At 36.3% G+C, this 12,693-nt stretch overlaps 2 protein-coding genes across 4 annotated transcripts; both read left to right on the top strand.

The window, feature by feature from the left end:
• Positions 1-103: 103 nt before the first annotated feature.
• On the top strand, positions 104-10,598 carry LOC110671390 (uncharacterized). 3 transcript variants are annotated; one of them, XM_021833841.2, is made up of 11 exons: positions 105-496; positions 1,078-1,121; positions 1,375-1,486; positions 1,617-1,731; positions 2,843-3,498; positions 6,190-6,487; positions 6,604-6,643; positions 6,716-6,883; positions 8,661-8,825; positions 9,241-9,780; positions 10,008-10,598. In XM_021833841.2, exons 1-11 carry the CDS (start codon positions 316-318, stop codon positions 10,263-10,265), a joined length of 2,577 nt encoding a protein of 858 aa, XP_021689533.1. In that variant the 5' UTR covers positions 105-315; the 3' UTR covers positions 10,266-10,598. The 3 variants fall into 3 exon arrangements, with proteins under 3 accessions (XP_021689532.1, XP_021689533.1, XP_058009221.1); XM_021833840.2 differs by having other exon boundaries at positions 104-496; positions 6,604-6,883; XM_058153238.1 differs by lacking the exons at positions 105-496; positions 1,617-1,731 and having other exon boundaries at positions 1,105-1,121; positions 6,604-6,883; positions 10,008-10,548.
• A 370-nt stretch (positions 10,599-10,968) lies between these two features.
• Positions 10,969-12,070, top strand: LOC110671395 (AT-hook motif nuclear-localized protein 16-like). Its single transcript, XM_021833854.2, has one exon. It carries the CDS (start codon positions 11,017-11,019, stop codon positions 11,818-11,820), a length of 804 nt encoding a protein of 267 aa, XP_021689546.1. The 5' UTR covers positions 10,969-11,016; the 3' UTR covers positions 11,821-12,070.
• Positions 12,071-12,693: the final 623 nt, after the last annotated feature.

The raw sequence follows: 12,693 nt of genomic DNA, 5'->3' as shown, positions 1-12,693 counted from the left end.
ATATGGCGTGGGACCTACGCAGATTGGCTCACACAAACAGTAGGGAAATATAAGTGACAGTGGCGTAAGAATAGCAGGACTCAATGACTTGGCAAATACTGATACTGATTCTGGGAGAGAAGAAGTGGCAACTGGCAAGCAATATATGCATATAAATAAAGGCCGAAAAGCAAAGAAGGAAAGAGAAAAGAATAGGTTTTTGGCTTTGTTGTATGTGGTAGTGGTAATCGTAATCCAAAAGGAAGGAGGCGCAGCGCAGCGAGAGCATCAGAGCAAAAATCCTAGCTTGTTTTGAGCTAAGAGGACAACCAAAGGATGGGCAGCGAAACCGAAGGTAGTAATGCCAATGGATCCCAGATACCTCCCGGGATGAAGAAGATGGTGCACACTTTGAGAGAAATTGTTAACAATAACTGTTCGGATTATGAGATCTACTCTGTCCTTTGTGACTGTGATATGGACCCTAACGACGCCGTTCAGAGACTCCTTTCTCAAGGTCCCTTCGTCCTCTTCCGTTGTACATTTTGTTTTTGTTAAAAAACGAGATTTTTTTTCCCCGTTGCTGAGATCTCATTTTGCTGTTTGGAATTATTTTCCGAGATAAAAAATGTTCTCTCCTTTCTTACATTAAGTTTGGTTTCCTAGAAAAAAACGCGGAACAGCATAATCTAACATTTTCCGTTAGAATTTTGTTTTGCCAAAAGAAGTTTTTTTTTTTTTTTTAATTTTGGCTGTGGTACACTCGTAGCGCAGTTTTCTGATTGATTGCCTAGAAAGATTGAAGAAACAAATGGAGGAAAACTTTTATGATTTGTTATTTCACATTTGTGCAGCCAACTCTGCCAAACTTTAAGGATTGAAAAATTTAACTCTTTAAAGATGCTATCGTCTAACCACTAATTTTAGTTATTGCTAAAGGTACCTTGTCGGTTGCTAATTAAATTGTTCTTTTAATATTTTCTACTGCAGTTTAAATTATTTTGCCATTTTTTCTTTAGTTGGTTGGCTCTGTTCAGTTTTGTCTCTATGCTGAATCTCAATAGTAACAGCTAAAGTATTATTTTTTAAATCGTGTAGATGTTTTTCATGAAGTGAAGAGCAAACGTGAAAGAAGAAAAGAGGTACTCTTATGAAAACAACTGCCTACTTCTTCTCCCCTCCCTCCTTTTTCTGATTTAATTTTTTTTTATTATTTATTTTTAATTAAGTGCCTTTTGATGTATCTGAAGCCTTTTTGTGTTAAGGGATTTATTGTTCTAGTAGACCTCGCTGTTGAGATTAGCATTCTTGCTATATTTTCTGTACTACATATTTCTGTTCATTTCTTTCTTCTGTTCCTTTTTTTATTAAATAATATAAATTTGATTTCTATAGATGAAAGAGACGCAAGAATCAAAGGCCCGGGGTAGTAATAATGGTCATCGCGGAGTTAAAGTTGGTGCTGAATATACTGTTGGACATGCATCATCTCAAATCAGCTATAATGGTGTGTTTATCTGACCGTAAAATGTGAAACACTTGTCTTGTCGATTAGTTGGTGACTGGTGATATTGGCTATTGAGCTGGATATCAATATTTGCATATTCTTACTACGTGAACTTTTGTCCTCCTGGCAGACCTTGATAAAGCTTCATACATGAGAGAGAATCCGTACATTGCTTCTTCAATAACTTCTTCGTCACCTTTGACTTATCGTGTGAGAACTATGAATGAGCATCCTTCATTTCATAGGTTAGTTCTAATAGGAAATCCTTGTCAGTTTTTGTCCTCCATATGTCTAACATTATGTCTTTAGTTAAAATTTATAGAATAAACCTAAGGAAGACTGGATATTTTCAACTTGGTTAAAATGTATGCATGCTTGACAGTTTTCAATTTTAATTTCTTGTTCCAATGCTGTTAAAGGCACCAAAAGTCCATCAAGCCTAGGTGTAAGCCACAAAGTGCCTATGCACTCCTAAGTGATGTTAAAGGAACATATTTGAAAAAGATATATATATATATATATATATATATTATCATTCATATGAGAAAAAAGGCTGAACAAATTGTAATGATATTAATTTATTTAGGGAATAAAGTTTTATGGCCTCTAATTAGCACATTCAAGATGGTGCTTTCTCAATGCCAGTTGAAAGCCAAATGGACTCTGTAAATGTCTTTGATCCTCTTTTCTTCTAATCTCATTTGAGTTAAAAAAACTGATTAGTGATGTAGGCCTTCAAATATCTAGGTCTCTGCTACTTTGATCATGTTATTGAGATATCAATGTATATACGAGTGATACAAGCATTTGAAAAAATGGAGAGAGAGGGGAAATTGCAATAATAATCCTTTAATAGTAACTTCTGATTATGTCCTCTCTTCTTTTTTCATCTCTCTTTTAGCTGTGCATATTTCAGCATGCCTATCTTATACCAGGGTTTTGAGATTTTCAGTTAGTGGAGATGTAAAAATTTCTATCTTTTACCATGAGCAAAAATTTCTATGGGAATTTCATTTGGCTTTAAGTCATGTGCTGGAGGAAGGAGCATGCCACCTTAGTTGATATATGATGATGCTTTGTGTTATTTGCCCATTACTTGCCTTTCAGCATACTGAAATGAGCACTGTGCTCCTTCTGCTAAATAGCATATTGAGAGAAATTGGTCTGCTTGTAACTTTGGAGGAGAATAGAATTTTCTCTTGGTATTTGTTTGTTTAGTTAATGTTCAATCTTTGCAAGTAATTGATCACACAGATGTGTTTAGTCTTGTTAACTCTTTTGTGTTTGTTATTATTTGATTGAATCCATTATTTCATTTTGATTGATCTGGAGTTTCTACTATAACGATTCTTCCAGTTATGATAATGGACGGAATTCAAGGAAAACTGTTGGAACTGGTGGTGCCATCTCTTCATCTGAACAAAGTTCCAGAGGTTCTCAAGCTGCTTTGGTTAGGGGTCCTTCTGGGCATGTTTCTATGGCTGACATTATCAAGATGGGCTGGTCAGATGTGCCGGGTTCATATTCGGCAGCTGAGACATCTTATGCATTTCAAGATACAGATGCACGAGGCTCATTGCATTGTTGTCTTAAAGCTTTACATAATTCTTCACCCTCTCCAGCTCCTTTAGAAATTCACCAAGATCTGCAATGTCCACATCCTGCTAACGTGTCAAAAACTCTTCATCAATCTGGCACCATTTTGAACCAGCATGATTTTGATGATGAATTGCCTGTGATTGAGCAGCAGGCATCTGTGAGTAGGTCGTCTATCTTAAATAGTTCAACTACCTCTAGCATTGGGATGCTTCCTAATCAATCTCACTTGCTTGATGATGGGATCAAATTGTCTAAAAACTGCCAACCAGAGGTCCAAGTATCAGACAGGAATGTTTCTTGCAAAATTCCTGCTGTGAATTGTGTCAAATTTGATTCTCCATCTAGTGGACAGGAAAAAATAAATAGTGTTGGAGGCGCATCTCTCTGCAATGATGGTTCCTTGAGGCAACTGGGTATGTATGATACAAGTAGAAAGTCATTGCCTTCCTGTTATATATTCATTTATTTTCATTTGTTTTCTGTTGGGAGTTTGAGTCACTCCAAAGCAAATTGCAGAATTGGCGTGAACACTCGGTTTCACATTTAACCCGGAGTCAACAAACCTCAAACTCAATTGAGATCAAGCTTGTCAGTCAACAATCCTTATATAGTAGCTTGCTTTTAGGAAGCTGTAGTTAGGCTTTGTTTAATTTGATGTTTGCAAGTATATCCATGCGAATGGGTATCATTAATTATAAACTCCAAAAGAGTTGTGGGCTTAAAAAATTTGAATGTCATGTGTATATTTGGTATAGTGGTAATAAAAAAACATGTTTCATCAGGTCAGTTATTTAATAAGAAACTGATTTTGTTCTGTTTGACTTATCTCCTTAGATTGTGTTCATGATACTCTGATGGATTGAATTCATATCATATCCCCCCAAATCCATATTCACGGTAAAAATATTAGAAAGTGATCTATGAGAGAGTTTAACGAGCCTTTATTATGTTTTGGGTTCAGTTATTATTATTATTATTGTAGAAAGAGATGATTCTCATATATTTCAATTAATCTGTACATGGGTATTTATATACAATTGATTCCTATAATTGTGTTATACTAATTAGGAAGAAATCCTAAATAAGAAATCCTAAATAGGAATACAGAATACAGAATATACACAGAAATAATATAATGATTGACTTTCCATAACACTCCCCCTCAAGTTGGAGCATAGATGTTAATCATGCCCAACTTGTTACAAATGTAGTCAATCCTAGCTCCATTCAGAGCTTTTGTGAAAATATCTCCTAATCGCTCTCCGCTTTGATATGTCTGTTGAGATGATCATTGTTGAATCTTTTCACGAACAAAGTGACAATCAATCTCAATATGTTTGGTCCGCTCATGAAATACCGGATTAGAAGCAATATGGAGAGCGACTTGATTATCACACCACAATTTCGCAGCAGGGGTCTTAAAACTGTCTCATCTAGTAATTGAAATATCCACATTACCTCACATCTTGATTGTGCCATGGCTCTGTATTCGGATTCAGACTAGATCGAGAAACTACACTCGCTTCTTGCTTTTCCAAGACACCAAATTTCCTCCAACAAAAAGCACAATATCCAAAGAGTTGACCTCCTATGAACCTTAGATCCAGGCCAGTCGGCATCGAAAAACATTCAACATTTAAATGCCCATGATTACCATATAACAAACCTCTTCCGAGCTCCTTCAGATAGCACAAGATTTGTCCCAAGGCTTCCCAATGAGCAACATTGGGGAAGACATAAACCGACTTACCATACTAACGGCATAAGCAATGTCGGGACGAGTGACAGAAGGTAGTTCAATTTTCCTACCAATCTCCTGATCTCTCTGGATCTTCAAACAACTCACTATCCCCTGCTAACAGTTGTAAATTTGGAGTCATTGGTGCACTACAAGGCTTAGCACCTAATTTTCCTGTCTCTGTCAATAGATCAAGGACATATTTTCTTTGAGACAAGAAAATACCCTTCTTACTTCTCATAACTTCAATACCCAAAAAATACTTTAATAATCCCAAGTCTTTGGTCTGAAACTGGGTTTGGAGGAAGGTTTTAAGAGATGAAATACTTGCAGAGTCACTCCCAGTGATGATAATGTCATCCACATAGACTACCAGGAGAATTAGACCAGCCTCAGATTGCTTATAAAATACTGTATTTCATGAGCGGACCAAACATATTGAGATTGATTGTCACTTTGTTCGTGAAAAGATTCAACAATGATCATCATCTCAGGACATATCAAAGCGGAAGCGATTAGGAGATATTTTCACAAAAACTCTGAATGGAGCTAGGATTGACTACATTTGTAACAAGTTGGGCATGATTAACAACATCTATGCTCCAACTTGAGGGGGAGTGTTATGGAAAGTCAATCATTATATTATTTCTGTGTATATTCTGTATTCTGTATTCCTATTTAGGAAGTGGAATGAGGGGATTGAGGCGACGCTGGCAATGTTGATCGGAGTCGAAACGGCCGGTCGGCGGCCAAGGTCTCTCCTGAGCTGGGTAGTGAGAACAAATAATCACCCTAGATAGATGACCTGCTCTGATACCATGTAGAAAGAGATGATTCTCATATATTTCAATTAATCTGTACATGGGTATTTATATACAATTGATTCCTATAATTGTGTTATACTAATTAGGAAGAAATCCTAAATAAGAAATCCTAAATAGGAATACAGAATACAGAATGTACACAGAAATAATATAATGATTGACTTTCCATAACAATTATTATTATTATTATTATTATTATTATTATTATTAGGGACGAAAATATTTTTTTTGGGTAGTTGTTGTATTTTAATTTCATCTTTAAAAGCATAGTTTGTTTACTTCAAGCATGATTATTGATTCTTAAAAATAATATTGCTAGCCTTATTAAAGTAGTAGGAGATTCTTTTCTTTTTGCTCCCCCCCACCCCTTCTCTCTTTCTGTACACACACACGCACACACACACACACACACACACACACACACACACACACACACACACCCACCTAAAAATATGTTATTGTTATTTCCCAGCAAGAGATTTCTGTTTTGTCTACAGTGTGGTCCTTACTGTTCATTCTTATTTTCTTATCCCCAATTTTAGGAAGAGAAAGCTGCTCTCATTTATATTTTGCAAATGGCTCTGCACATTTGAATGACGAAGTGTCATCAACTGCTGCAAGCTTGCAGCAGCTGAGTCTGGAGAAAGAGGCAAAATTAGTGCTGACATCAGAGGATGACTGTGCAGTGGTGTTTCCAAATGATATGCGAACCTTAGGTGCTGACTGCTCACATTTGAGCTTTGGTACATATAACACTGGTGTGCATGCCGCAAGTTCTGGGCCATTGGCATCTAACCCCTCAAAAAGTAACATGAAGGAGGCATCTTCAGTGATTGATAGGTCATCTTCTATTTGTTCGGACTTCAGAGACTAGGCATGAATATTTCAGTGTAGTTCCTGTCTATATTATGCATCTTTTTATTATGGCTCAAAATATTTGGATTTCTTCTGTGCAGAAATTCAGGGTACTTTGGTGAGTCCCTATGCAGTGAGCAGGTTGGATGCCTTTCTGATGCACATCAATTAAATGCAAATGTTAAGAATCATAACTTGTCTGTATCTTCACAGCTGGAGTTAATGAGACAAAATAATCATAAAGTTAATAATGGGCATGATTATACATCTCCCGAATCTGTACCCGACTCTTGTTTCAAGAATATCCAAGGGCCTAGTTCTCCCTGGTCGGTTGTCATAAACCCTCATGCGAGGAATCTTCCTCCTCTTCATAGGGAACTGGTAATAATATTAACTGTACTAGTGAACTCCTTTTAAGGAGAAGGAATTATCTGTGAATACATTATTTTGTTGATTGTTGGTATTGCCTGAACTTGAATTTATCAGTGATTCTCTCATTTATCAATGATTCTCTAATGTTAGACTGAGTTTACTTGCTAAATGCCAAAAAATGAATATAGAAAAAGAGAATATTGGCCTTTCATTTCTTGCCTTCCAAATTTTCTGGTCTGTATCTTGTAATTGGTGTCTGTTTTGGGGTTTTTGTCAACTTATATAGTGCAGATTCATGTCTGACTGAGGTGGACAATACTCGAATAGTTGATAGATTTTAGGATTTAGTTTTAATAAAGAAAGCGGAAGTGAGATTTATAAACATATAGAAAGGTTGGAACTGGAAGGACAGATTTGTGCAAGGATAATTCAGAGTTGTAATGATGTAGAGTTTGAATTGAAACATGGCTAGAAAAGAAGTTGTAATTAAGGATTATGAACGGTGCCAAGGTATTTCAGTTCAATAGTAGCTTAAGAAGAAATTAAATATGGGGGCAAAGAAGAAGAGATTGAGAAGGAGGGGGAGAGAGAGGACAAAATTTCTGACATATAATTGGGGTTTATAAATTGATTGGGCTTAATTTAATTGGGTTTGAATATAAAAGTAGGGTTGGAACTGGAAGGACAGATTTCTGGAAATCTAGAGAGGAGAGAAATTAGGATCTGGAGCAGAAGTCATGAAATACTCATTTGATGATTGGAACGATAATACGGGAATTCAGATTTTTAATTTCGCAGGAGAACGAGTTCAGCATTGAAATAAGGATAGAAAAGAATTGAGGATTGTGAAAAGTGCCAAAGTATTTCAGCAGTAGAAGAAGAAATTAAAAGGGTTGTGAGAAGTAGAGAAGAGAGAGAGAGAGAGAGAGAGAGCTAATTTCACTCAATGCACACAGCCTACAAATTAATTCAAATACTCATAATTTGATTATTGAAAGACATGAATATAACCAGTTACATATTACAACATCTATAGAGACCCAATGACTAAGTAATTCAACTCCTATTTGGGTTAGTAGTTCTGAACTAGGAAATTCTAAACTAATACTAAACATTAAGCAAACACCTTTCTAAATAAGCTAATTCGTAAAAAATAATGAACCTTATTTTTAAATAGCAAGCCCTAGATATGAAAATTTACAAGAAAAATCTGAGTTTGCATAATTACGAATTAAATCAAAATAGTTCCTAATTTGCTTTTCCAGGATTGCATTGCCAACTTTTCTAAATAGTATACCAAATTAAAATTCTTGGCTTGCCTGTTATTTACGTTGAAGTATTAATTCCATTTTAGCTTTCAGATCACTTTCCTTCATTTGTTATAAAGTTTATGGGATTTTTTTTTTTTAATTTTTAGGTACTTGCTCTTGAATGACAACATGCACTGATGAAGAACATGAACATTTTGAATGTTCTAATTTTATTTTTAATGTTTTCACTTTCTATTTGTTATTTTTGTTGTTATTTCTCTTGAACTTCAAATTGTTACATGTCCTTGTTCACCATGTCTTTGATTTTATTGGTCCTTTGTTGGTCTGTATTTGTAGTCGTCCTATTGCTAGCTGATGAACATTATGCATTTGTGGTATCAATGTTGTGACTGGTATTTGCTGTTCTTGCTGCTGGTTTAGTATTCCAACTGGTTGATTTGCTCATAGTAAACTTTAAAATGTTATATTTGTCGAGCATGGATTGCTAAATCATCATATTGGGCATTCTATTGCAGCAAGCAAGTTCAACACCCGTTCCAGTTGATTTGTTGGCATCAGCTGTCCAATCTGTGAGAGATTCTGATTGGGCATATTCATCTTTCCCTGGAACACTGTCATTGACCTCAAAATTCATTGATATTGTATCATCTGCGGTCAGTCCAACTGTTCCCATGGCAGAGGTATGTAATAAGTTTATTGAACTTTGGTGACTTATCATATACATTTTAAAGCTGTTCCTCATTTGCAAGAGGGAAAAAAAGTAGGTACAACACAAAAAAGTTCATCACAAAGATTTCTAAAAATTGTTTTATGCCTAAACCTTGAACCTCAAGATGCTCATTATAATGTTATTTGATTTCTATAAACCTTTCTATTTCATTTTAGGCCATTGATATTTTGCTTTGCTTTGCAGTATGATCTGGTAAATTGAAACTTTAGGTATCTGTGATCAGCTATACATGTAATGTAATCCTAATGTTGATGTGTCATGTTACAGTATTGTACTGACCAAATAATAGATTTCTGATCCCATTCATTTTGAGCACAACAAAGCTGATTGTTTTTATTTATTTATTTATTTTGGCAATTTTGCAGATTTGTTCTGGTTCCTTTTCTATACCCAAGTCACACTCATCAACTCTGCCTGGTGTGGCCTTTGGTGCAGGTCATGTGCTTCCCCAGCATCTCATGGCACACCCTCAGTCTACCCTTTCCTTGGAAGAATTGATCAGTTTGTCTGGCTACTCTGCTGTTCCTCAAACTTATCCGTGCACTCCAACTGCTTTGCAGCGAGCATATCAAGATAGCAGTGCAAATATCTCTGTACTCCATGATCCCCTGGCAGGCATGAAGTACCACCTTCAACAGTTAGAAGGTGTTTCACCTAGGAGTAGCTTGCCCCTGTCTAGTGCAAATATTTCTGGTTATGGAGGTTTGGGAAATCCTACCAACTTGTGTGGGAGGTTTCTGAATGATTTATCGACTACACCTAATGTAGGTTTGGGGAATCCTACCAACTTTTCTGTGAACTTTCTCAATGATTTGTCGACTACTACTAATGGTTCTGCAGCTGGCTGTAATGATTTCTTACATGCTCAGTACGAGGAGGGAAATAATTTCACTATGCCTCAAAAGGTATAGGTTGTAGGGTTGCCTCTGATTTTGCATTAATGTTCATTATATGCTGTTGCATGCCAATTCTTGTGGAAACTCTTTAACTTGGTGCATTTATGACTTGGTTTTGCTGTTTTCATTAGCAGAAGGGATTTTATCTTCTGATTATTCTTATGATTTTTATTTTCTGCTTTGCTTGATCCATTTATGAAGAAATAAAAAACCCGAATGATGGCTTTTCTCTGTAGGATGGACCTGGTTCAAGAACATTATCTACCGTTCCAGACAATGGATACTACAACTCACGTGGACAAGGCCAGCTGTTCTCTACATATCAACAAGGTCAACAGCTCTCACAGAATTATGGTGCTCTAGGTTGCACAAATGTTGATCATTATCGGCAAAGAATCTCACGAGATGAACAGCAAAAGCTTGGTGATTTGGCTTTTAGAAGTTCTCAAGGTCCATCTACACAGTTGCACCCATTTAGGCAGCATATCTACTAGTGGTTGTAGGTCATCATCTAATCCATTTCTTCAACTTTGGCTGCACAGCTACTGATAGTTTTCTTTTTTCTCTTTTCAGTAGTAAGTCAAAAGAGTCAAATTATGTCTGTTTACAGTTTAATTAGAAATGCCTAATGATTTTGGGGTTGTCGATTGTACATACCTAAAAAAGATGAGACTGGCTCTGGCCCATGCCTCAATATTGTATTTTACCTGATTTCATATTGGGGCATGATTTAGATGGGTGGCTTGTTAATGTGAATTTCCTTCGTTCAAAAAATCATTTTGATTTAAATAAAAAAAAAAAAATAGAGCAGCGTCTACTTTACACAATCTTGGTGCTTTTTAGTGTCCCAACTCGAATCATATGATATCCATGGCTGTACCCTGATCTGAGCAATGCAGCCATGAATAGGTCAATACTTTGATTATTTATGATTATTATTATTGTATTATATTTGTGAGAGAAAGTAGTTGACATCCAATTTGAAGTACAGTTTTGCCCTAGCAGAATATATTTAAATGGAAATGGTAACTGCCGGGAAGGCAATTAACATATGAGAGAAATGTCAGTTGGAAAGTAGGCAGTGGGAATAATGCGTAAACTACAGTAATTAACAAGGTTGGTACCACTTAACCTTCTCCTAATCCCGATCATTCTTTTGGTTTCTTGCAATAAAATTATTAGCAGAAAATCTAGTACTTAAGCTCTAATGCCTAGTGCAGCTCCTGTGAGTTTAGTCATTAATGTATGGCTGGAGGTGCGGATTTGACAGTCCCTTCTGTTGGTTCCAAAGGTGCAATGGATCCAAGCCAGGAATCAAACAAGGGTAATTACCACCGGTCGAGCATTGAGGCAATCCTTGTGGCTCCTAAATTGCCAAAGGCAGTGCCACCGGATTCGTCAGTACCTGAGGGGGAGACTATCAGGCGGCCTCGCGGCAGGCCTGCAGGCTCCAAAAATAAGCCAAAACCACCCATTATTGTGACTCGAGATAGTGCAAATGCACTAAGGGCTCATGCAATGGAGGTTAGCTCAGGCTGTGATGTGAGTGAGAGCTTGGCTAACTTTGCAAGGAGGAAACAGCGTGGAATATGTGTACTTAGTGGGAATGGCTGCGTAACCAATGTCACCTTACGGCAACCGGCCTCATCAGGGGCCATTGTGACCCTTCATGGCCGGTTCGAGATACTCTCATTGCTTGGATCAATATTGCCACCGCCTGCTCCACCAGGGATTACAGGGCTAACTATTTACTTAGCAGGGGCTCAAGGACAGGTTGTGGGTGGGGAAGTGGTTGGTGCGCTCATTGCATCTGGCCCTGTTGTGATCATGGCTGCATCTTTCATGAATGCTACTTTCGATCGCTTGCCATTGGATGAGGATGAAATTACTACAGCTATGCAGAATCAGCATTACCAAAATGGCCGTCACCACCTCCACCACCTGGACATTTCAGATCTGTATGGAGTGCCACAAAACTTGCTCACTAATGGCACGGCACCCCCAGAGATGTACTCGTGGGCACCGGGACGAACCATGACAAAATCCTAACCTATTTATCTGCAAATCAACAGTATAAGCATCTCATAACAGGTCTCAGGGTGGCTCAATGTTGTGCCATTTTCACTAGCATTGTTGGACGTCACTGAGGAACATTATCTATTAATCTTTGTAGCTTTTAGCATGGAAATCCATGGAAGCATATTTTTATTTTTACAATCATCAAGATAGTTGCTCCGCAGAAAGTAGTTGTACTGTTGTTGCTTATCAGTTTCAGAACCTATACTGTTGCTTTTATTCATCATTGTATTCCAGGCAGTAACATCAAAATCTATTCCTTGATCAAACAACTTTCATTCTTCACTCATGAACCCACAATTCGCATATACATACAAGATCGTGTTACGTATGCAGAGATCATTTTCAAGTTCGACTTTGATCACCCTACCATGAAGGTGGGCTCCTGCACAGGCAAGTAATTTTTATTATAATAATGATAACTTCACGATTAATAATTAAAAGAAATTTAAACTTAAAATTTCTTCATTCTTTATATCATTCAATTTTTATTTTCAACTAATAAAATAATTTTCATAATTTCTAATTACCAATCAACTAGAAAAGTAATATTTTTAAGACAGTGATAAAATGTTTTTTTCTAATTAAAAATAGTTACACATTAAAAATGTTTTTTGTTTTAATTAAAAAAAGTTCAATCAGATATTTAGTTTAACTTATGAAAACCAGCTTACTTGTAAGTTTATTTGAGTTTATAAATATTTTAAATTTTAAGCAATTTCGTGTTTGATAAAAAATAGTTTATAAATACATTTATTTTTAAAATAACTAAAAAAATATTAAATAAGAATATAATGAAATTTTAAAAATTAAATAAGAATAATATAGTAAAATATTTAGTCAAAC

The sequence above is a fragment of the Hevea brasiliensis genome, chromosome 9 (assembly GCF_030052815.1).
Source record: "Hevea brasiliensis isolate MT/VB/25A 57/8 chromosome 9, ASM3005281v1, whole genome shotgun sequence".
NCBI classification, from domain to species: domain Eukaryota; kingdom Viridiplantae; phylum Streptophyta; class Magnoliopsida; order Malpighiales; family Euphorbiaceae; genus Hevea; species Hevea brasiliensis.
Note: the sequence above shows the minus strand (reverse complement) of the source record. Positions and strands in the feature narration are given on the sequence as shown.

Bases quoted from the DNA above. Each gene is read 5' to 3' on its own strand.
- LOC110671390 (XM_021833840.2), top strand. From the start codon at position 316: ATGGGCAGCGAAACCGAAGGTAGTAATGCCAATGGATCCCAGATACCT. The intron at 1,732-2,842 runs GTTAGTTCTAAT...CGATTCTTCCAG, and splicing joins GAGCATCCTTCATTTCATAG to TTATGATAATGGACGGAATT. The intron at 9,781-10,007 runs GTATAGGTTGTA...TTTTCTCTGTAG, and splicing joins ATTTCACTATGCCTCAAAAG to GATGGACCTGGTTCAAGAAC.
- LOC110671395 (XM_021833854.2), top strand. From the start codon at position 11,017: ATGGCTGGAGGTGCGGATTTGACAGTCCCTTCTGTTGGTTCCAAAGGT.